At 43.3% G+C, this 24,782-nt stretch overlaps 1 protein-coding gene across 1 annotated transcript in view; it reads left to right on the top strand.

Moving 5' to 3' along the window:
- Positions 1–24,563, top strand: part of fto (FTO alpha-ketoglutarate dependent dioxygenase) — a 395,093-nt gene extending 370,530 nt beyond the window's left edge. The window contains 2 exon segments of the mRNA XM_034186276.1: positions 21,499–21,639; positions 21,732–24,563. Coding sequence (XP_034042167.1) covers positions 21,499–21,639; positions 21,732–21,738 — 148 coding nt within the window. The 3' untranslated portion in view covers positions 21,739–24,563.
- Positions 24,564–24,782: the final 219 nt, after the last annotated feature.

The raw sequence follows: 24,782 nt of genomic DNA on the forward strand, positions 1-24,782 counted from the left end.
AGTGAAGCTTGATCCAGAATTCTGATCCGGATCCAGATTACCTCCAAAATTTAATGGAGTCTTTCATGGCGCAGTATGAATCTATGTTGAAAATGTCATCAAAATCTGTGTAGTAGTTTTGATGCAATCCTGCTAACAGACAGACAGACAAATAAATAGACGCCAATGATTTTATTACGTCCTTGGGGGATGTAATCACTTCACCTGCCTCCATTCAATATCAATTTATTTTCATTTATATAGCACCAAATCACAACAAAGTTGCCTCAAGGCGCTTCACGCAAGTAAGGTCTAATCTTACCAACCCCTAGAGCAGTGATTTTCAACCTTTTTTGAGCTGCGGCACCCTTTTTATATTTACAAAATCCTGCGGCACACCACCAACCAAAATAATATTATAATGCTATTACCTCTGGTTTTGCGCAAAACCCAATTATCACAATAGAAAATCGATACAGAAAACACCGCATTTCGAAAATCCCCAAGCATTTTGCGCTCTGATCTCAAGTAGGGCTGTCACGATTAGGAATTTCTGGAGACGATTAATTGTCAGACAAATAATTGCAATTGACGAATATGTTGTCTTTTTTTTTTTTTCTTTTTTTCCCCCTTCTTTATATTCTACTATTGTAGTATAATTACACAACTCTGGAAGAACGTTTGGCTTCTGTGAGTGGAGAAACTGGGAATGGTGCAACATTTTTATTTTTATCTTCATTTTACATACAGTAACCCAACTTTTCTGTTTCTCCTCATCAGTCACGTTTTGTGCTTAAGCACTGCATTAAGCTCAAGATTGAACAAATAAATACCTTTGGAAAATAACAGCTGTTAAAGTTCAGAGTTCTCACCTGCTTTTTGTGATCTCTGCGTCTGAACATTGTTTTTTTTTTTGTGGCTCAGTTCATTCATATATTCTCATTTTTTAAATATGTTTTTAAAGATATTTGACCGTTTATTTCATCTCATGATCTCAAAAATTCAGCATACGACGCGCACATGGTGTGAACAGGACGGTAACGGCAGAATCACACCTTTAGAGAAAGTTCAGAGAGAAGTAAAGGCAGCTTCACGTTTCCGTTTTGTTAACGTTCACTCGGGTTAAAATCCTCTCTCTGCTCCGCGCTCGCTGCGCACTGAACATGTCGCGCCTGCATTCAGGAATCTCCCTCACACACCCCCTCCCTCGCAGTCTGCAGCCTGTTAACTCCGCGCGCGCACACACACAGGCACAGACACACACACCGACAGCTCCGCATTTTAGACAGCTTTTGAAGGAGACGGCGCTGTTTTAATCGGCTGTCAGCCTCCTTGTTATTGTCCCGCCTTAAGACGAGAGCGAGGCTGCAGCACGTTTGACATCAGATTCTGAGTCGTTTTATGCTTTGTGGATAAAATAATTAATTCACGGTAATCGCGAATATGAAAAATAATCACAAATATGAAAAATACCCACGGCACCCCTGACGATCGATCACAGCACCCTAGGGTGCCGCGGCACCCCGGTTGAGAATCACTGCCCTAGAGCAACCACACAGGCCACAGTGGTACGGAAATCTACCTTCGATGATTTGAGGAAGAAACCTCAAGCAGACCAGACTCAAAGGGGTGATCCACTGCTTGGGCCATGCTACAGACACAGTTGACAAAACAAATATACAGGAAATTTTGGGAGTCCATGCCGGTGCACAGGACAGGAGGCTTACAGAAGAAGACACCACTCCTATTGCTCGATGGAGCTGCACCTCAAACAGAAAAAAAAAAACAGAATCAGGCATCAGAAAGACAATACAGTATAATTTGTCAGCATTAAGCAACAACAAAAACAGAAGTAATACTAGGTGATCGCAGACCACTAGCCCTAAGTTTCACTCAAAGACCCAGACTTTAGATAAAGTTGAGGCCGTGGCCCACTCTCTTTACTAATAAAATGAAATTAAAAGGGTAAAGGGGTTCATTCAATGCAAAGGAGCATTTATTCTATTCTAATGTCAGAGTTCCCTCCCGAAGACCAACCAGCATACAGAAGAATCTTCTTTTGGGCACCTTTTCAACATGATCTCATTATTTTAAATATTACCAAGAGTTCATGACCATAGGTGAGGGTCAGTTCAGGTTTGGAAGCATGTCCAGGTGCGTTGCTGCACCCTCCACACCATGGACCTGCTCCAGGTCACAGATGGCAACCATCCTGACCTCTCAAAAGTAGACTATCTTGTGCAGTCAGGTGAAGCCTGAGCACCCACATTACTGCCATTACTGCTGATCTCTCATTTGTCTGTGAATGTTCAATGAAACTGAAGTAGTCTTGATTAAAATTTCTTCATGCACTGCAGCTATCTCTAGTTCTTACGGCCAGTAGAACTAAAACTTAAATTTGCTGATTTACTGCTGATGGATTTTTTTCTTACTCTATCTGTTCCTGACTTGCTCTGTCTGTAGTTTTTCTCAGTTGTCAGTCACTTTAGAAACAAGTTTACGATAAAAGTAAGTGTAGTCAAATATGACAGATGTCTTTGACATCCAGAGAAAGAACATTGACATCCAGAGAAAGAACACTGGTTGTTTCTAATCTCACGCTCCAGCAAACTCAAACTTTACGTAGCTGTTACGCTACTTACCAGTAGGGTTTACCTGCGATGTGCCCAGGGAGGACAGGGACTAATTGCAGAGACAAATGCTCCTGACTCGAGCGTTTGCAGCTGTCTGGGTCTCCTCCAAACCCTGTTTATCTGAACCTCTGTTGGCAGTCATACACACACCATACACGCTATGCTCTGATTTAACCAGAGGCTAAAACCCCACCAACCCCTATGCTCACTCATCAAAAATTCATAAAGGCAAGGTTCTCAATGATTTTCTGTCTCTTCCTGTATTCACAGCTTGTTGTCCTCACCCTCCCTGTCTCCTGCCAGTTAGACAGCGGAAGTCAGGTGGAATTATGGCTGAAGTGGCCCCAGCTCCCAGTGTGTGTGTGTGTGTGTGTGTGTGTTGCATGTTTTCTCTGTTGGATGTATTGGCATAAGACGATGTGGGAGTTAGACGTGGCTAAGTGGGCAAGTGGACGAATGGCAGTGACATTTTGATGTTGTACTCAAAATGAAGGAGTCGACTCCGCCCTCTGCTCTTTCCCCCTTCATCCTCTCCTTCCGCTGTTCTTTGTCTTCCGCCTCTAACCCTTGAGCTCTGCGCTTCGTGGCAGCTTCCACACTGGATCCAAAACTCATTCAGAGCCCTAGTCGACGAGCCCAGGGCACACCATCTGTGTAGCCCTTAGAATCCTTCTGCGTGTGCTTACGTGTGGCTGTTTGTGTGTGAGCTCATGAGCCAGGGTGACTGTGTACGTGTGTGTGTGAAAACCCAATCCACCGTTCCTCACCCTGTTAGTCTTGCTACTTACCAGGCTTAGCCAGATGAGGGCCACTCAGCCTGGATCTAATGCCTCCTACTCTGGCAGCATGGGCTTTTCTGGCCTCTCAAGTGTGCAGCTGTGACCTTGGCTGACATCAGACGGGGGTTAAACTATGGACTTGGAGATGTGGCCACAGCGATTGAGTTGTAAGCTAGTTGTTGGATCACGGCTTCTGCACGGCCATCTGGGCTTCTGCGGGGCTCAGAAGGAGGTTATCCCACTCCTACGCCCCACAGCTGACCCTGGATCTACAGTAATGGCAGACTTTAGTAGGAAGCATCCTCACTGGGATGGATAGAGCGGTGCAGGAATGCTGATGGAGTTGATTTTGCACCGCTTCAGTTGTAATCGCTCAGATTTTATTGTTATGAGTGCTGCTTGTGGCTTTTCTCCTTTTGTATGTGGCAAACACGTTAAGCTCGTGTTTCTTTTCAAGTTTCAGTTTCAGAGTGAAACCCTAAATTAACATAATCCTGTGTCTTTGTTACGGCGATCATTGGGAACACTGTCATTATAGACAAAATGTTCTGTCCTATGGAATATAATCATTGCTGATTGCTAGTTTTACAGTTATTGCATGAGCTCTCTATTGTCACTACAAACAGGACATTATTAAGTACCTGTTCAACCACAAACGGCTTCATTTAACAACCAGGACACTTTGCTGAGTAATTTATAATGACTTCACACATAGCGACACAAACACACAACACACCTGCATGGGCGGGTACATATGTACATACACACATACACACACACAGCATTTTGCTGCTTTCCCTGGCTCATTGTGTGTACTGTGCATCCTGTTCGGTACTGCGCCTCAGGGCCCAGCCTGGCTGCTCCTCCAAACAAATTGCTGGCTGTTCACAGCGTTTTAAATGCCGGGGCCCTTTAATTACACTATTTACTTAATAGGGTGAAACAAAACTCATGTTCACGCAGCAGGAGCACCAGGTGATGCAGAAGTTCAGACACCTGGCAGAAAGCCTTCCACTGGCATGGATGTTGAGCCACATAAACAATACGATACATGCACGTCAGTGTGCAAACACACACACACTGAAAGAGACACTATAGACAGTGATAAAACCCTTTGCTGAGTTTGATAAACTTTTTGTTGTCAGGCTACTAAACAGTCTAACCTCACATACCGCAGATGGATATGCGGAAATGTGAAGTTATTTTCCAAATCATGACCACACCTTTGTTTGTTTGTTAAAAGCTGTGCTAATAAAGGCCAGGTCAGGTCCGGGAGTATGTGCCGGTGCAGTGTGTTGTTGCATCCATCATATCACGGAACTGCATTGGTTTCTACATGGCAACCACCCAGGCAGAGAACAGGTCCATTCTCATGACTCAAAAGCATCCAGGTCTCACAATCATACAGTAAGACAGAAAGCACCAGTACTTGGACCTTTATGCAAACATATCAGCATCACCAAATACCTCTGCCCATCAACTTCATGATTCCATAAGTGCTATGACTGGAGTACACCTGGGGAACCCTGAGCACAGAACCAAATGTGATACAAAGTGCAAAGTTCTTTGTTCAGTGTCCAGAAACAGGCAAATGTCAAAAAGCACAGAATAATCAGTCCGCATAACAGCCAACTACACGAGGGACAAAACACTGAAGAAGGTCTGTGAAACAGACAGAAGGTCAAAACACAGGAAGCTACCAGACCAGGTACCAGAGCCCAAGGGAGCAGTCTAAAAGACAAAAAATAGGGTTAGGCCATAAGCACTGGCGACAAGAAGACAAGAAAACGCTTATAGTATGAAAAAAATTCTATAGTCCCGAGTATGATTTGATGGATGTAAACACAAACATCTGGGACATAGCGATTATGTCAGAACTTTTTTAAATGGACATTTTGTTGCCAAAAGTGACTTGCCCAATAATTATTTGTGGATGAAAATGTGAATCAAATCCACTTATTATTCACAAAATGCACCACAGCTTTTAGAAAAAAAAAACAACCCAAGAGGCTGATGGTTGTTAGATGCTCTGAATTGTTTTGCAGGTCCTGTCACTGAGGGTCTTACTTGTCCAGATTATGATGTTTAAGATTGATGACTGTTGGGATGTGTTAGCCACCAATGATTTGTGGTGAAAGAAACTTTTTGTCTTCAGCCGTAGCAAACTGTTTAGTCACTGAGCAGCAGCTGTATTAAGCTTTACGTGTATGTTTTCAGTTCCTTTAACATATCAGTCACCCTTTTTTCTGTCATAAACCAGTTCAAAATACACATTTGTACAACTCGATATGTGTTGTGCAACAGCTTAAAGCTCCTGACTGACAGTTCAGTTTCACACAATGCCTTCAGAATTTTGCCCAGGGCTTGAATGTTGACTTGTAACTAGGCAAATTAAGTTACAATAGGCTATAATTAGCTGGGCCTGCTTGTCCCTGCCATTGTCACCTGAAGACAGGTGGGAATTGTGCCCATGTTGGATTGACCTTATGTGACTGGGGTCAGGTGTCATATAGTAACTCAGCTGTGTAACTGTTGAGACAAGCGTCATCCATCACCAGCGTTATTGCACTATTCAGAAGATGCCCACAAGGCACGGACGCTTGGCAAGGACTGGTGGGGCGCAGTGGGGGTTAAATATGATCCTTTTACAAGAGCACTCTCAGAACAACAAGTTTTCACAGTAACGGCATGTCTTTACGCCAACAAACTGAGAGTTAGTGCTCCCAGCGCCACAGTAACCCTCTTCCTGATTCCTTAACAGCAGATTTATGGCCTTCAAATGCTGGTTGTGAAAAAATACAATCACTCACAGACGTGTAACCTTTGTACCCTTGCCATCAAGTCCTCTTGTTACTCTATTTTCTCTCCTGAGCTTTATAAATAATCAGCATCATGAGGAAAAACTTTAGTGTCTCTTTAAAAACACCTCTAATTGGATTTGCCTGTACATTTCAAAATGTCTTACTGTGGTATTCAGCCATGTGTGACTCATTTGTGATAATCCTGGTATGGATCATTGTGTGCATGCACAGTCCAGAAGTTATTTTTTATTTATTTATTGTTTTTAACTGTCCTTAGATGCCGCCTGTTTCTCTTAAAGTAGCCTGTAGCCTGGCACAGGTAGCTTGACGTGGCCATACCCTTTCCTCACATACAATCTGTCTGTTTTACTCTTAGCGAAATACACCTTAGGGGATGATCTGTCTTTCTAGTCCTTGTTGGATGAGTAAATGACCAAGAGGACCCTATCTGTTTGTCCTGTTCCTGCCTGTATTTTTATTGGAAACTGACTGCGTTTGAACAATAGTTGTCTGCTCGTAAATTTTGCACCCGTGTTGACATTAGACCACATTCCATCCCATAGCCTGAGGAAGAGTGGGAGCAGGCCGGGGTGTTCAGTAATTTGTTACGCTGTTAAGCACCTAATGGACGTCCACCTGGTTTTGGAGGCCAGTAGCTGTAGTTCATGGGCTCGCCGCCTTCGCACTTCCAGATTGCAGTAGGATTTTATTGCCTCCAATTATAAAGGCTGTTTAGAGGCTACCTCGGCTGGTGTGGGTGTTTCTGGTACATCTGGTTTACTGTACTCCAGACGGGGTACAGAGCCAACCCACATTAAACATGGAGGGTGTGAAGCCCACAGGGGCTGTGCAGGTATGGTGATCCCTGTCAGTCTGTCCCGTCGCCTGACTCTTTGTACACTGACCCACTATGCACTCAAGTGCACGTGTTCCCAGCTGGATGGAGATTACGACATTGAGCCTTATTTGTTTCATGTGGTTTAATGAGCAGCCCAGACTGCAGCTGGCAATAAGGAGACCGCACAGAGTCCAAGAGAGGCGCTGCCCCACCCAAAGGCTGCCAGAACTCCTTGACAGAATCCCAGCCGATAGCACCGTGGTGGCACATGGCGGAGGTTAAGGAAAGCACCAAACGGCACCCTCATCTCCTAATCCCCCTTGGTGATGCATTTTTTTCAGTGGTTTCACAACCATTAATTAAAGGGAAAAGGAGTGCATCAGATGTTAGTTTTATTAGCCTGGTCTCCTTAGAGGGAATCAAAATGAAAGGAACATATGTCATGCATTTGATGATGCCCCCCTCCCACCCCTGCCTATTTCTCTCTCACAATTGCCCACCTCACACGCTCACAAAGTGTACAGTCAGCAGCTGTCTGCAGACACAATAGCATTTGATTGATCTTGAGGAAACGGTTAAGACGCGGCCCTGCCCATGCTCGCTGGCTGGCAGGCTGGCTCATATGCTGCACCACTTTAAATTTAACACTGAATGTGGCTGTGATTGCAGTAATGGGAGTTGGGGATGGTGGTTGGGGATCTGAGACACTGTTCAGGCATCAGTGAGACCAGACCTGGGAGTACTAGAGACTTGTGTCAACTTGGAAGGTGGTGCTGTTGAGTCAAAGCGTCACACATCACAGGTTAAACCATAGAGATGTTTTTTCAGTCCTCTCCATGTTGAGCAGGTGGGATCAGCAGTTGGGCTACTAATATGTAGTACTGGATTTAATTCCGAGTCACACTACCTCTCTGTGTCCTTGGACAAGACACTGCATCTGTTTTGTCCCAGTAAACCCAGCTGTAAATGGGTGCCAGCCTTGGCAGAGGAAATAACCTGTGTCAGACTGGCTTCCCATCCAGGGGTAGTTGTAGAGGCTTATCAAATTCATGCTATATAACCCTGTACCGATGGACCTCAGGGCCTGTGTAAGACTTCTTTCTTCTTCTCTCTGTAAGGTCACCGTTCCATACAATGTTCAACCTTCATTTATCAGTAAAAATTCTGTTTGTCCATTGTTAGTTGACTATGTGACCTCTATCTGCCGTCCAGTGCTACCTTAAAATCTAAGTTGTTGTATTAAAATCTGTAAATATGGCTTTTTATGCTCAAATCGCCATAGCTGCAAGACAGTTACCCACTATTATACGTCAATTTGTCTTTCCCTTGTACTGATCTTCATTCGTACCAAACTTTATCTGATTGAAGAACAATCTGGCTGTTTTGTCTTGTCCATGTTTAACAGGTCATAAATGCTTCCCGCCCTTGGCCTCAAATATGTAAAATTGGGGACATAGCGTATTGTGGTTTTCCTGCCGTCATTATTCCAGTTGCTTTGTTTGATTGATATTCCATCACACATGGCATGATGGAAACGAATGATAACACCAAATCCATAGGCTTCAGATGTACAAAACCATGCTGTCTGTAGTGCATGTGCATGGTCGAGAAAACTGTTTTGGTGACAGGAACACATCTATGAAAAAGCAGTTAGTGCGCAAACAATATTTGAAAGCCATTTCATTGGTTGAAAGTGTATTGCATTCTAATTTGGAATTTTGACATTTGTGTTTTCTTTACGTTTCAGTGTATGAGTTTGCATGACATTGGAGAGGAGTGTCAAAATTGCATTCTAATTTGGAATTTTGACATTTGTGTTTTCTTTACCTTTCAGTGTATGAGTTTGCATGACATTGGAGAGGAGTGTCAAATGCGTCAGTCAGTCTTTTCTTACACATCATGAACAGAATGTTCATACATAATGCACTTCGGTTTTTCCTTGCCTTACCCTCAGGGGCAGGCTGATTTATGAAACACATGCCTGTTTTTTTTAATGACTTGTTTAATTGCATTCTTTGTTAACCGGTCATTCAGGTCAGCAAAACCATAAAATTTCACACCTGCACAGGAATGCTTGAGAACTACGTGCAGCACAGTTAGAGAATGAGGAAGCAGGTGATCTAAGCCATTTCACTTTCATTGATCAATACAGGCATATAAATGAGTTTCTAATTTTACTCCAGTTATTGATTGGCATTGTTCCCCTTTAAAAAAGGCTTTTGTTTGTTTGCAGAGGCCTGGGTGGCTATTTTGTAGAATGAGGCTCATACTTTGTAGGTGGTTCCCAACTCATCCCCCCCCCCCCCCCCCCCCAAAAAAAAAGTTCTAAAGTCACACAGTTCAATGATTAGTGTTATTACCATTATTAAGATTTTTTTTACTATCTAGTGCAGCTAATTTGTTGGTCAGCTCTCATACTCTAAAAGTCATTCCTTACATGCTACTTAAAAAAACACTCAGACTTTTTTCATCATGCAAACCTAATTTTTAGGGTAGGGTTCATACAGTGGAAGTAATTTGTAACATGATACATTAAAAAACACTTCTGAATTCATGCTGTTGATTGATGTTGTGCTGTTCCCCTTTTACTTTTTACAAAACAATCACCAGGGTTCATACTTTAAATGTGATTACCAACATACTGCTTCAAAGACATACACTTCTAAATCCACATGGTTGATTGATTGGCGTTATTCCCCTTTTGCAAAGACTTTTTTCATCCAGCATAGCTAATTTGTCAGGCAGGGTTCACACTTTTAAAATATTGTTGACATGGTACTTTTTTAAAAGCTGCAGTGCTAAATTCACACGGTGGTTTGATTGGCGTTATTCCCCTTTTACAAAGACTTTTCTTTTTTCTGCCAACATAACTAATTTGCAGGGCAGGGTTCCTTCTTTGAAGATGATTCCAACCATGGTACTTCAAATACAAAACACAAAATACCATTCTAACTTCACACAGTTGATTGACTGGCGTTATTCCCCTTTTGCAAAGCCTTTTTCTTTCCAGTTCCAGTGTATTTAATTTGTATGATTGAATTTATTCTTTGAAAGTAATTACTAACATGGCGCCTGTGCCCTTTTGTTTATTTATTTATTCTTTTGCTTGACTGTCATCCTGAGTTCACACAGTTGGTGATTGATTGGCGTTGTTCCCCGTTTACAAAGAGTTTATTCTTTTGCATCCGGTACAGTTAATTTGCAGGGCAGGGTTCATACATTGAGGGTAATTCCCCCTTGCTTTTTTTTTTTTTTTTTTTTTTTTTAGTTTAGTCCCTTAATTCACATGGGTAACTGTTTTTATTCACATTTAACAGTCTTTAAAAAATGGTATAGTTAATTTGTTGGGCAGGATTCACACTCTGAAAATGATTCCTAATATGCTGCCTACCAATTCTCCTTACTGCACATGGTCACATCCATTAGGACACATTATTATTGCCTTATTTTGAAGAGATTTACAGTCAGCTGTTCTTCTGGTTGCACTCTTTCTGGCTCAGTCAGCATTAAAATACATCCAGTAAGTGTAAACCAGACTGGACAAACTATTTAACAAATAAGAAATACGAGGTCTATTAGATAATAAACCGACCCTTTTATTTTTTTTTAACTATATGGATTTGAATGACGTGCGATTACACCAATCATGCTTGAACCCTCGTGAGCATGCGTGAGTTTTTTCATGCGTGTCGGTGACGTCATTTCCCTGTGGGCAGGCCTTGAGTGAGATGTGGTCCCGCCCTTTCGGCTGAATTCCTTTGTTTCACACGCTGCTCGAGACGGCGCGCGTTGCTTTATCAAAAATTTTTCTGGACCTGTGAGGAATATCCGAGTGGACACTATTCGAGAAATTAAGCTGGTTTTCGGTGAAAAGTTTAACGACTGAAGAGAGATTATGGGGTGTTTCTGTCGGTGTAAGGACTTCCCACGGAGCGGGACGTCGTGCAGCGCTTCCAGGCGCCGTCGTCGGCCTGTTTCGAGCTGAAAACATCCTAATTTAAGGCTTAATTCACCCAGGACGTCGTGAGAGAACAGAGAAGATTCAGAAGAGGCCGGCATGAGGACTTTATGCGGACATTCCACTGTTTAAGGACATTTTTTAATGAAAGACGTGCGCGCAAATTCGCCGAGTCGTTTCCGTGACGGCGAATCTGTGTGCGCCGCGACAGGAAAAACACCTCCGTGTTGAAAACCATTTGTAAAATTCAGGCGGCTTTTGGTGGCTTTCAACAAGTGAGTAACTGAGAAATTGTTTAACAGCTTGGGCATGTTCCAACTTGCCCGTTAAGTTTTCCAACGGAGGTGTTTTTCTTGTCGCGACCCCCCCGCGGTCGGGTCCGGCCCGACATGCGACTCTGCCCGCACGTTCTTTCATTACAAAATGTCTGTTAACAATGGAATGTCCGAATAAACTCCTCATGCCGACTTCTTCTGAAAGTTCTCTGTTCTCTGATGACTTACTGGGTCAACAGAGCCTGAAATGTGGAAGTTTTCAACTTGAAACGGCGAGACGCTGCCGTCTCGAAGCGCAGATCACCGTCAGGCGCCGTGGGCCGTCCTTATGGCGACACTACCAGACCAAAATCTCTCATCAGCTGTTAAAATTTTTACCGAAAACCAGCTGAATTTATCGAATGGTGTCCACTCAGTTGTGCCTTACAGTTTTGAAAAAATTTTGATCAAACAAAGCAGCAGTCTCTGAGCCATTCCTAAACAATGAAAAAATCGACGAGAGGGTGGGCGACTCCTCACTCAAAGACTGCCCACAGGCGAATGACGTAACCGACAGGCGTGAAAAAACTCTTGCATGCCCAAGAGGGTTCAAGCATGTCTGATGTAATCACACGTGATTCAAATCCATATGGTTTTTGAAAAAAATAATAAGGTCCGTTACTTTTATCACAGACCTCGTACATACCATGCGGTGCAACCACATCCTGTTGATTTTACTTCTCCTTAGCAGGACACAGTAATCAGGGAGAATATCATCTTGCTGTCTGGCGTTGCTTCGGGCTCCCCAGGACAGCGTATGCTTTGATATTTCAAAGTTCCATATGATGGCCGTTAAACATCCGATTGCCATCATCACCTTTATGTCTTTTGATTCTTTTATATGTCCAGCCACAATCAATAAGCCGGTACGTGTAGCTATCGCTAATAGCTAGCAGTGCTAACTGCTTCAAAGTCCTGTGTCCACACCACAGCTGTCCCATTGAGATCACTTGGAAACTTAAACAGCTAATAATAAAATGTGGCTGTCAAGCATGGTAAACAGTGGGACCAGAAGTTCGATTGACTCAACGAAAAAAACAGATGTTGATGGAAGTAGTGCATTCTGGGTTGATTTTCCCTTTATGTAATAGGGAGAATTACAATTTTAAATTCATGGTGGACTGGTTTGACATCATTCCACTTGTACAAAGCTTTTTCTGTAATTGTGGGTTAATGGCTTCCTCCTTGTTTTCAGCTCATGGTGATGAAGCGCGTTCTTAAATATGGAGGAAGTCACAATGTCTGATGTCTCCAACTCCTTCATCAATTCCTTATTGTGATCCTGAGGTTGTGGTTGGCCTTTAGGACAAAGGTTCATTGTTTTCTGTGTGTTCATTTGTGCAACTTTTCTCAATTATCTGACGGTTCCAGTTTCGCTTTCAACCTCACCCTTTCTGTGAGGCCTTTGTATCTTCTCCCTGTGCTTGCGAGGGTTCACTCCGGGTGCCCTGGCTTCATTCCACTTCCAAAGACGTGCAGTTTAGGTGAATATGTGAATTGATCGTAGGTGTGACAGTGTGAATGTGTTTGTCTGTCTATATGTGTCAGTCTTACAGTAGCCTGGCATCCTGGTGGTCTGTCCCAGGTGTACCCCACCTCTCACCCAGTGACCACTGGGATAGGCTCCAAACCCCCCCATGTCCCTTAATTGGAATAAATGGGCTCAGAAAATGTATGAATAAATGTATGCCCCTAAGGTTCTTTTGTTTTTGTGTAACAGAGTGTACAGTTAAATCTTTTCGAAATAGCTCCTAAGGAGGAACCTGGCTTGCGCAGATCCAACTTTGCTCAATGAAAGCCTTTCTTTAATTAAGAAAGTTCCCCCTCTGGAATCGGCGGAAAGGCACTGGCAGGCCAGAAGGACTGCAGCCTCAGTGGTGGCTGAGGCAAAAACTCAGGCATGGGACAAGTTTGGAGAGGACACTGAAAGTGACTTTTGGTCAGCCTCAAAGCAGTTCTGGCAAACTGTCAGGTGCCTCAGGAAAGGGAGGCAGTTCTTAGCCCAGGCTGTATTCAGCAGGGGAGGAGGACTGCTAAACTGGACTGAGGATATTGACAGGCCATGGAAGGAACACTTTGAGGATCTCCTCAACCCTACTGACATGCCCTCCATTGAGGAGGCAATGATGGAAGACTCGGCAGCTCTAGTGCCATGACCCTTGTGGAATTCATAGAGGTAGTCACAAAACTCCTTGGAGGCAAGTTGCCGGGGGCAAACGAGAATTGTACTGAGATGCTGAAGTCTGTGTATGTTGTTGGGCTGTCATGGCTATATAATGTTGCATGGAAGTCGGGCAGGGAGAGTACGTCTGAATTGGCAAACTGGGGTAGTGGTCCCCATCCCAAGGCGCTTTATATTTTGCAATATAAAGCACCTTGGGGCAACTGTTTGTTGTGATTTGGTGCTATATGAATAAAATTGATTTGATTTAATTGATTTGATTTGATCTTTAAAAAAGGGAAGCAGAGAGTGTGTTGTTGTTCCGATCAACCTCCCTGGGAAAACCTATGCCAGGGTACTAAAGAGGAGACTTTGACCATTAGTCGAACCTGCGATTCAGGAGGAGCATTGTGGGTTCTGTCTGGAGGATCAGCTCTTTACCCTTGCAAGGATACTTGAAGGGTCTTGGGATTATGACCAGCCAGTCTACATATGTTTTGTGGATTTAGAAAAGGAGTATGACCAGGTCGCTCAGGGTATCTTGTGGGGGGGTGCTGCAGAAGTATTGGGTACTGCATTTGCTGCCACGTGCGATCCTTTCTCTATATGACCAAAGTAGGAGCTGTGTCTGTATTCTCTGCATTACATCAGACCTGTTTCCGGTGGGTTTTGGACTCCCCTGGGGCTGCCCCTTGTCACCAGTCCTGTTTGTGATGTTCATGGACAGGATTTCATGACGCAGTCAGGAACCAGAGGGTGTCCAGTTTAGTGACCTCAGAGCTGCATCTCTGCTTTTTGTGGATGATGTGGTTCTGTTGGCTTCAACAGGCGGTGACCTCCAATGTGCACTGAGCAGGTTTGAGGCCACGTTTGACAGTACTGGGATGAGAATCAGCACCTACAAATCCGAGACCATGGTCCTCTGTTGGAATATGGTGAATTGAGAGTTATTGCTTCAAGTGGAGGAGTTCATGTATCTTGGGGTCTTGTTTACGAGTGGGGGTAAGTTGGAGCGTGAGATCAATAAACAGATTGGGGAGGCGTCTGATGTTTTACGGATGCTGTACCAGACTGTCATCGTAAAGAAGGAGCTGAGCCAGGTGAGGCTCTCAATTTTTTATTCAGTTTACACTTCTATCCTCACCTATGGTCATGAACTTTGAGTAATGACTGAAAGAATAAAGTCATGGAATCAAGCACCAGAAATGAGATTCCTCCTTTTGGTATCTTGGCTTACACTCCTGGACAGGGTGAGACGCTCGAATGTCTGGAAGAGACTCAGAGTAGAGCTGCATCAAAAGGAGGCCAGCTGAGGTGGTTCAGGCAGCTGGTGAGGATGCCCTATGGTCATCTGCCTAGGGAGGTATCCCAGCTACATCCAACCAGGAGTTCCCAGTGAAGACCCAGAACTCCTGGAGAGATTATATTTCCCAGCTGTCTTTGGAACACCTTGGGATCCCCCGGGAAGAGTTGTACGACTTGGCCAAGCTGACCAAGTGAAGAAAAACTGAAATAATTTCTCCTTTAACTGGAGCCTGGGGCCTATCTCAGTGATCTCTGATTGAAGGGTGGGGTACACCCAGGACAGGCTGCCAGTCCATTGCAGGGTGCACTACACCAGTTGATATTGTTGTAGAAAGACACATTCACTCTCTCTCACACACACCTATAGTCAATTTAGAGTCACCAGATCACCTAACATGCATGTCTTTGGAAGAGTGTGGAACCTGGAGTACTCAGAGGGAACCCTCTCAAACGTGGACAACATTCTGAGTTGAACCCAGGACCTTCTCGCAGTGCCAACCAGTAAGCCTCCGTGCTGCCGCCAACACAAATATTGTTTGATAAAATGGAATATATGCAGTCAGGATAAGTGACTTTAAAAGTTTTTAGCCAAAGTGTAAACCTTAGGCAGGTCATGAGGTCAGCCAGTGCAGAATTACAGTATACCCAGAGGATTTGCCAGTTCAAAGCTTCTGATTTAATCCTTAAAAAAATTAAAGAGTTTAAACTGTTTTATGACCAATACCATCAAAACCTACTGCATTTAATGCTTCTGTCACATTTCACTAAGATGACGGAAAATACATTTTCTGCATTAATGCACATACAGAAAGTTCTATGAACCACATTAAGTTTAGGAAAAATATCAGACCCACTGTAATCCAGTTAGAGTTTCCATTAGGTGCAGCGTTACTCCACCCTGATCAAAAGATGATGTCCTGAGTTAAGCAGACTGAACTGTCCACTCTTGTGTGCTTACAAATGACCTCTTGCAGCTGTAATGTAATAAGCGTTGTCTCCTATCCATGTTTTCTGGCTCCTTTTTCACGTGGCCTGACACAGTTGTGCATTTATCAGTGTAATTGCACGAGTCGGAAGCGCTGATGTTGTCTATTAGGTGGATTTCCATCCTGTTAGGATCAGACGGCCATTTAATGTATGGCTCTGCTGGAGTCTGCTGATACACAATTACACACTGTCCAGAGATTGAGTGGGCTGATGATGCTGAGGACTGCGATGGCTGAGATGATTGGACCACCCTGCACTCATCTAACAGGCCTTTCAGTGCACCACTAACAGTAAAACAACAAAGTGAAACCTGGGTTAATCATTTTATTTACTCTCGTTTTTTTTTTCCTCTTGCCTTTACCGCGCCTACCCTCTCACCTCTTTTCTTTTCTCTGCCCAAGTGATGGAGCCAAGACCATTGAGCAAGGGGGAGGAAATCGATGGGGAGCGCATTACAGTAAAACATATTGATTAGGAGACCTGCGAGCAGCGTGTTGGTCACAGAGATGGTGGAATGATGCAATGCTTAAAGGAATTTATCCTTTGACTTTTACATTAACCTTTTATTGACTGCTTTGCCTGTCCATAATTAACACTCACTTTAGCTAAAGTGGTTAGTTTGAGCGCAAAGGGGGTTCCGGCCCTGATTGCAGCGAGGGCCGTGGCGCTCCTGCCTCAGCCACAGTTCAAGTGCACAGTGCTCTGTAGAAGGAAAGGCCTCTGTGGAATAGAGGCGATAGAATCCTCGATACTTTTCACATTAGCATACCATTTGAGCAGGGCCCTGCCAGGCTATAAGGTTTCAGGGCAAATTGAAATGAGTGATTGTATTGCCAATCTCTCCTGACCGAGCGCCAGATGGGATAGTTAGGCCCATATCTGTCTGGGGTTAATCCACTGGAACAGTGCGGACTCACAAACACTTTCTCTCCATCTTCACCCCCACATCCACCTCTTTGTCTTTGACCTTAACTTTGAGGTGGGCTGTACCTGCCATGGGAAAGTCTTTCGGTAAGGCTTGTTTGTACGTTACTGTGGCTTACGCTGAATTTCTAGTAAGAGCCCCGGAGAGCTTAAGGCACCTCGCTTGGTATTGACTTTTTGTTTGGTTCCATTTTAGCAGTGAAGGTACGGTCCTCCGTGAACAGTGGTAGACTGTGTCAGAGTGTGTGCTGAATTACCTGCACTGTATTATCTTTGATAGTCTTCCACTCCAAATATCTTTTATATCTTTTGTAAAGCAGAAGCCCACTATTTGCAAGCTAATGTTGTATGGTGCCTTGTCAGATAAATGCAGCAGCTCAGTTGAAGGTGGCTGGTCAGGTTTTTTTTTTTTTGATGTGTGAGGCCTTTCCTTACAATTCTTGGCAGTACAAAAGAGGCTGATAGTTCGACTGCAGGTCAGATGTGGGATCAAGCGATACAGGAGAACTCGGCCCACTGTGAACTGGGCCCAGGGTTAACCCTACCCCTAAGCCTAACCCAGGCCGAGTTCTTAACCCGCGCCAAGTTCTCTTGGGGCTGAGTTCTCTTGGGGCTGAGTTCTCTTATTACCAAATTAAGCACTGGTGCCATGCATTGCTGCATCCACCACACCATGGACCTGCCCTTGGTGCTGGAGGTCAGCCACAGAGGCAGCCACCTAGTACATCCCCACCTCTTAAAAATAACCATCTGTCTGTGAATATCAGTGGATAAGGAGCTAGCCTGCCAGTATATAGGCCTGGTTCAAATCCTGCTCATGCTTTCTGTCTCTGTCCTTGGACAAGCCACAGAGTTTGCATTGTCTCAGTGCACCCAACTGTAAATGGGTACTTGGTCCTTGGCTAAGGAGCTAGCCTGCATCAGATTGGTGTCCCATCCATGCGGAGTCATAGACTCTCATCCTCTTCATGCTATGGACTCTGGAGATAAACACTGGCATCAATGGGCCTCAGGGCCTAGATGGGTGCTGCCAGGTAAAAAGTGGGCCTCCCTATGGCCTTCTCCAGCCAAGGGGATAGAAGAGAGTTAATGCCCTCTGCACAGCAGCATCCAGGTCCAAACCAGCAGCTAATGCAGGTAGGCATCTGGAACCTCCTTCCCCTGTGCAACGATGACCATCTTCCACTACTCGCGTAAAATGCGTGAATACTTAACTGGATCAAATGAAATCCCTGGTTCTCTTGGTCTAGAGTGTCCCCGAGCTGAAGTCAGCTGAACAGTACTTTGTTTTGTTTGTCTCTGTGTGTTTGTCAGGTCTTGGTCAGTTTGCAACCTCTGTTACAGCCTCCTAGCTATACATGCCAGTGTGTCCTCCTCCTCCTCTTTCTCATCTGAAGTGGCGCTTCCTTTAATTTGCGCCCTAAATAAATGATGAGAACATTTAAACACACAGCCCGTCACAAAGCCCCAAGGTCGCCTAATCATATTATTTATGAAGTGATGTGCTACATAATGGTACTTAGTGGATGTTAACAGATGCTATTATCAGGCACTGATCCAGAGCGCAGAAGATATATTGGAACAGTAGATGTTAATGCTGCTCCTCACCGCCATAATGCAGCAACTCTTTCAGGGGCTAACCGCACCAAAATGCAGCACTTAGGCCAACAGCCAACTGAACATTAAGTGGCTCCGGCAAAAAATATATAACCACAAATTGTGGCAGCCCCGAGCTGTCCCCTGACAAGTTTAACATCCCCTTATCTCATCCATAACCGACCCCCATATTTTTCCCTCACAGTTAGTCCTCTCCATCCCCCTCCCCTTTAGCCTGTAGCCTGTGTTTGTGTGTATTTGAGGGCTGTTTGAGGTTTTAAGGATGTGTATTTGGTAAGAGGATATGACAAGACAGACCCTTGTACAATGACTGAACGGGGTTGGGGGGGCGTTCAGTGGCCCTGTAGATACTTGGAGGAAACTGACCACCGTTTACAGGCATGCACACTTCACACAAATGCCATCCTCCATCTCTCCCCCTTGCACCATCGGGTCAAGGGTCACTCTTGTCTGTCAAGAGGCATTGTGGTGTGGTCAGATTTGCAATGACAACATAGAGCAAGAACACTGACTCAGTAAATCATTACAGTGGTCTGACAAAAGATGTAACTCAGGGCTATGGTGGCCTTAGGGGTTCAAACCACTGCAGAAATCATAACTAATGCCAAGTAAATAATAACTTGTGTTAAGTTTGACATTAAGTTGTTGTGGGTGTGATTGAACAATGACCTACTGTTTGCATAATGCACGTGCAATCTAGGGTGTTAACACTATGTATGATAAACAATACCGACATAGTACACAAATAATGAATGTTTATGAGTTCAATAGTACGACTATTTCATGAGGTGAAATGTGTGTGGAACATGTTCCAGCTTTCACCGAATTAAATATTTGTTCCATTGAAAGAATATAAAAACATTCATTATTTGTTTTATATAATGACTAAAATAGACCCTTGTACATTTTGGTGTTCCACTGCTGCTAAAGTCCAACACGAACTTTAAATAGGAGTCCAAATTGTGACGTGTAGTCCGATGATGCTGCGCACTGACTTCGCACTTCCATAAAAAAAAAGTTCCTCAGTCCAGCCAAAAATCACATCAGCTTTTCATCTGCACAGCTCTTCAAGCATCCAGACGGCTTACAGCGAAGTGGATTTTTGTGTTTGTGTGTGTGTGTTACAAGAACTAACACCGTCAGTTAGCTCAATCAAATTGTCATCCCGCTTGTGTCATTGTCCCACGTGCACGTGTACTACCAAAAAAAAAAAAAAGACTGTGTACTTCCTCACTGCAGCGAAGAAAATCACGTCAGAAATTAGTCCACCTTTTCATTCTAACATCCCTGCTAACAGTCTCCAGTGGATTCGTTTTGTGTGTGTGTGTGTGTGTGTGTGTGTGTGTGTGTGTGTGTGTGTGTGTGTGTGTGTGTGTGTGTGTGTGTGTGTGTGTGTGTGTGTGTGTGTGTGTGTGTAGAGTGCAATGGTACCAAATGTATGGAACCAAATTTGCACTCTAAATGGAACCAAATCACGCTCTACATGCAATGCAACACAAATGGGATGAATAATCCATATCATGTGACATAAAGCACCAATCCAATGACAAGGATCCACTCAGCCGTGATATATAAAGCATAACATTTTGTGCTATACCTGGACGCACAAAGTGATGCTGTAAAGGTGGCCTTGTTGCTGAAAGAGCGTCACTCTGGGAGTATGTTTTCCAGCCATTCAAGAGTCCTCTTTGAGGTTTTTTTTTACTTAACGTCATTTTGGGTGCTACCACAAATAGTCACAACAGTCCACAAATGAATCACAAGAATTAAAACCAATAACTAACAATGTTGCTACGCCACATATCCTCAGGCACTTCACTTTTGTGTTACTCAGCATTTCCAAATATATTCACCTGTGCACAATCTCTTCCAGGTGACCTGGGGTTAAAATAGGTTAGTCTGTGTTATATCACAGGTATGTATTCTGGCCTAGTCTGGTTTATACACCCTGCAGCAAGATAACACCCACCTTACACACATGCAAACAAACTGGGATAGACACACACACAAACAAAAACAAGGATACAGAATTCAAAATTTATTTTGCCCTATGCATTGATGACTGTGTATATTAACCCAAAGCATGTTTACATTTTGATATTACCAGGTTATGCACATAACACGGAAATCAAATTGAAATGTAACAAAAATGATATGTATCATAGTATTCTGCATGGCCTAAATTGGCCATGCAGTGCTATTACTGTGAAGATATTCTGTGTTGCAGTAACAAGTTTATATATATATTATTTTAAAATATTGTTGTTATGATTGTGGTTCAAAAACTCAGGACATTGAAATAAAGACTTACTTATTTAAAACACAGTATGATATCTAAAAGAGATCATTAGTGTGGTGTAGCCCAAAATATACCCCGGAGTATAAACACGTGTATTTTATACCTTGAGGCTAGGGTAGAGACTATATCCAGATACAGTTTATCAGGGGGTTTAGCTGGCCCACTACAACTTTATTTCACACGTTTGCTGTATCTTGTATCCTTATCATGATATGTTGTGATACCAAGTGTTCTACATCAACTGCTGATGTTTGAGTCAGATTGACCCCCTCTATGTGCATAATTCAATACAACCTGAGTAACTTGCTCTGCACTGAGCCCCCCATAGTTTATTTATATATTTAACCACATCTTAGGGCCTCTAACTGCACCAGCATAGCCCAGCAACCGACCTGAATTAGGCCGGATACTGGCCTCTCTCCTAGCCTGTGATTGGTTGGCGGCTGAGACGCTGATGTCAGTCTCACTTTGGTGTGGCGCGAGCACTGCTCTCCTATTAATCGTTTAGGAGTGGGAATTCCCACTCCTACATGGCAGCCAGTATCTGGCCTAATTCAGGCCGGTTGTTGGGCTAGCACCAGCATTGTTACAATTCACAGACTTGAAAGGAAGCACATACGTTGACTTCCCACAGTGCCCCCTTTTGGCGTGACATGATTGTAGTTTTAGCAACTGTTTGATTCACTATGGAAGATGCTACCAAATGCTACACTGATACTCATGCCAAATGTAGTCTTGGACAGGTCTTGGGTTTCCTGATGGAGGAAGTCGGACGGACAGGCCAAATCGAAACATTCAAAAAGTCTTGAACACTTCCTTTGAACCACGCGTCCTCATGAGTAGTAGTGTTTTTGGGAGGTGTTAATGGCTGCATATGTTTTTCTGTGTCTACTTGCCTTGTAGGTGCCACTCAAGTTTAGCCCAGACATTGCCCCCTGAGGAGGCCCCTGTGGACCGGCCCTTCTGGAGCGCAGATGACCCTGGCATGCCGCTGCCCTTTGATCTGGCTGAAATCATCAACAGAGTGGAGTCACTGCTCTGGAGGTACGTCCACCATGTAAGGAAAGATGCATTCATCAACAAATAAAGATAAGGCTAGATCTTCTGGCTACGTCTCTTCTGTTCTTCTTCAACAGGATGTGAAGGATGGATGGAACGAGTGTGAAAGAAAGACTGGGAAGGACCAGCTTTTCTGATTGGCCCCCACATGAACTGAGGGACAGAGCACTGAAGACAGCCGTGTTGTGATCACATCAAGATGGATTTCCTTTTGATTGGGGCATATCCCCCCCCCCACACTCTACCCTCCACAAACCCCAGCTGACCCCTGGTCCTCTGACACCTCAGCCACCCCGTTTTGGGATTTGCTTGGCTGGAGGGAAACCAGACTACCACAGTAGGACCAGAATAGTGCTTCAGTACCATCATGCTAACAAGTCAAGCTTAGCAACAAGCTACTAGTGTCACAATGATCTAATGAAACCCGCTTTTCAGTGTTAGCCTACGTTGTGCAGCTATTTATTATTTCATTGTACACTGTTACTTAATCTCATGTAATCCAAACATGCTTCCATCAGTGGATTGACTCATTCTCAGTATTTGCAGTTGAGTACATACATCTATGCTTTCTTCTTGTCACAGAGTGTTATAATACAGTATACAAAGGTAAAAAAAGTACATACATTGCTTACATGGTATTGCATTCTTCACTCGTGCATAGTGTAATCCCTTTTATTGTGTTCAGAAGTGGAATGAGCCTGAAGAGACCAAAGAAAGATAAAGTTGTGAATGTCACCCAGTGGAGAACATGAAGAATGTGTTGTTCTGTGTTTACCGTTTGAGGATTTGGTCACACTAGGGATTGGCAAATCTAATATTATCTATGTGGTTTGGTGGAATGGGTTGGACTGGCAGCCTGGGTTCCTACAGGGGATACCGTGATGTTCGTGTTGAGCTAATTATAAAATACCTAACGTCACAACTGCAAGATTACTTTATTAACTCAAAGTCAAGTTCATGTTTTTCAACACCAGTTACATTAACACATTGTTCATCAGGCCGATGAATGATTCACCTTTGAAAAGAACTCTTGAAGAAGTCAAAACTGCTTTAGCAAAGGTAAAAATTGTGTAATATAGGTTGTGATGCGTTCTTGAACATCTATACTGAACAGACTGACCAGAACTCTCAGTGAAAGGTTACTATAAACTGGGGTACTAGATGGGTACAGTATGATATAGCTTAAAATATACCCTTACATATGAAAAAGGCTGTGCTATTATGTATCAAGTATGGTTTGATGGAGTTCTAATCTGTCCAAAAAAAAAAAAAAAACCCTCTGCTGACTGCATTTCTGCAGCCCTGATGTACCGCTGTCATAGGTATAAAATTAGGTTGCTAACCGTGTTTCATTATTATTATTTTGACTGTAAAGTGGATTTTTTTTTTCAAACTCAGACAACTGCCTCAAGTATCATGGCTTTCTTGTTGAACAGTAATTAGTATGACTTGCAAGTTAAACAGTCATTCAGAATGAGTACACCACCCAGAGGCTTGATGCTAACGTTTTAAAATGCCTAGGGTTAAATTAAATGAACTTTTCTTTTCAATAGCTAATTGAGTAGCAAACAAATATTATTCCATAAACATAGATTGACAGTGTTAATCATTAGCTACATGCCAATTAGCTAAGCTAGCTCGCTTGCTGTGCTATTTTGGCAACTAAGTCATGCTAGCTAGAACAGTTGCTACCCTTATAATAAGTTAACAGTTATTTATAAAGGAATCAATTTGTACTATCCAGTCTTTTTTACAGACTGAAAATGATATAAGTTTTTAGAAACAGTTTATGCTTTTAGATTGCGTGTCCTCAAAGGACAGCAGTATCACCGCGGTGGCTTTTGACCGGGCGTAAGTGCAAATTTTTATGTCGAGTTGAATGTTGAACCCGACCCTAAATATCCGTTTGGATTACTCAAGCTAATATTTTGCCTTGTGGGCATATTAGTGCAAATTCACAGATTGAATTTACATTGAATTACACTGAGAAAAATTATTATTATTATTATTAATACTATTATTATTAAAGACTATTAAATTTCACTGTCAAAATACTAGTGTGACCGACCCCTAATGGTGTGCTTGTGCCATATTTGGTATGTTTGTGTGTCGGTGTGTCTGCGTATGAAGAAAAATTCTCTATGTTCATACGTGACGGTGTCATCACGTTGTGTATATGTGTGTTTGTACTTTTGGCTATGTGAATATATTTGTTATTTGTTGGCCTGCACACACTCCTGCGCGTACGTAAACCATGCCCCACGTGTAAACACCGAGGCATGCTGATGTGCGTGCGAGCTCATAGGCAGACCGTAAGATGTTTGTTCTCGAAGACATCTATATGGAGAAAGAGACGAGCGGCTTTGGCTCTGATGAAAGGCAGTGCTGATAGAATGACCCGGAACACAACCGCCGTTTCTCATAATTACAGCTGTTCAAACGCTTTTAATTACTCTTAAAGCGCGTCAAGCACCGCACTCCCTCTGTAATGCTGCAGGCCATCCAAGAGATCCGGCGCTTATGACAAAATCCTCTTAGGAAAAAAAACCTAGAAAAGGGTGGAAAAGGGGGCCGACGTCAAAGCAGTGTAGCAGCCCTCCATGTTTGATTTCTCTCTGTATCTAGATCACGATGAAGTAGAGATGACGTTTACTATTAAAAATGCAGAATGCACTCCTTTTCTTTTTTAACTTCTGAACCCCCCCAGATGTTAATGGTTGCCAAACGCTGTTTTTCCTGCTTCTACTTTTGCTGCATCTCTGTTGTTTGTTGTAGTCACGGAGATTTGTTTGTAGATCGGCGGTAACGTTGAGTTGTTTGAATCGCTCTGTGCTCCCTGCGCCACAACTTGTCTGTCTGAAGCAATAGGAATGGCAGTAAATTAAAAAAAACAGTGTTTTACTCAGTGACCTGCACGTCCTTTGTGTGTTTTTGTCTGACGTATTTATTTGCCAAGCTTCTTAATAAACTCACGTGTGTGTCTGCTGGGTGAACCATTATACTGCTTAACATACACCAGGTCCATAAGTATTAGGACAAATACACACTTTATTTTCATTTTGCCTCTGTGTACCACCAGAAGGGAGTTGAAAGGAAACCGTCAAGATGTGCTTTTAGTGTCAACTTAC

Source organism: Thalassophryne amazonica, chromosome 2, assembly GCF_902500255.1.
Source record: "Thalassophryne amazonica chromosome 2, fThaAma1.1, whole genome shotgun sequence".
Lineage (NCBI taxonomy): Eukaryota > Metazoa > Chordata > Actinopteri > Batrachoidiformes > Batrachoididae > Thalassophryne > Thalassophryne amazonica.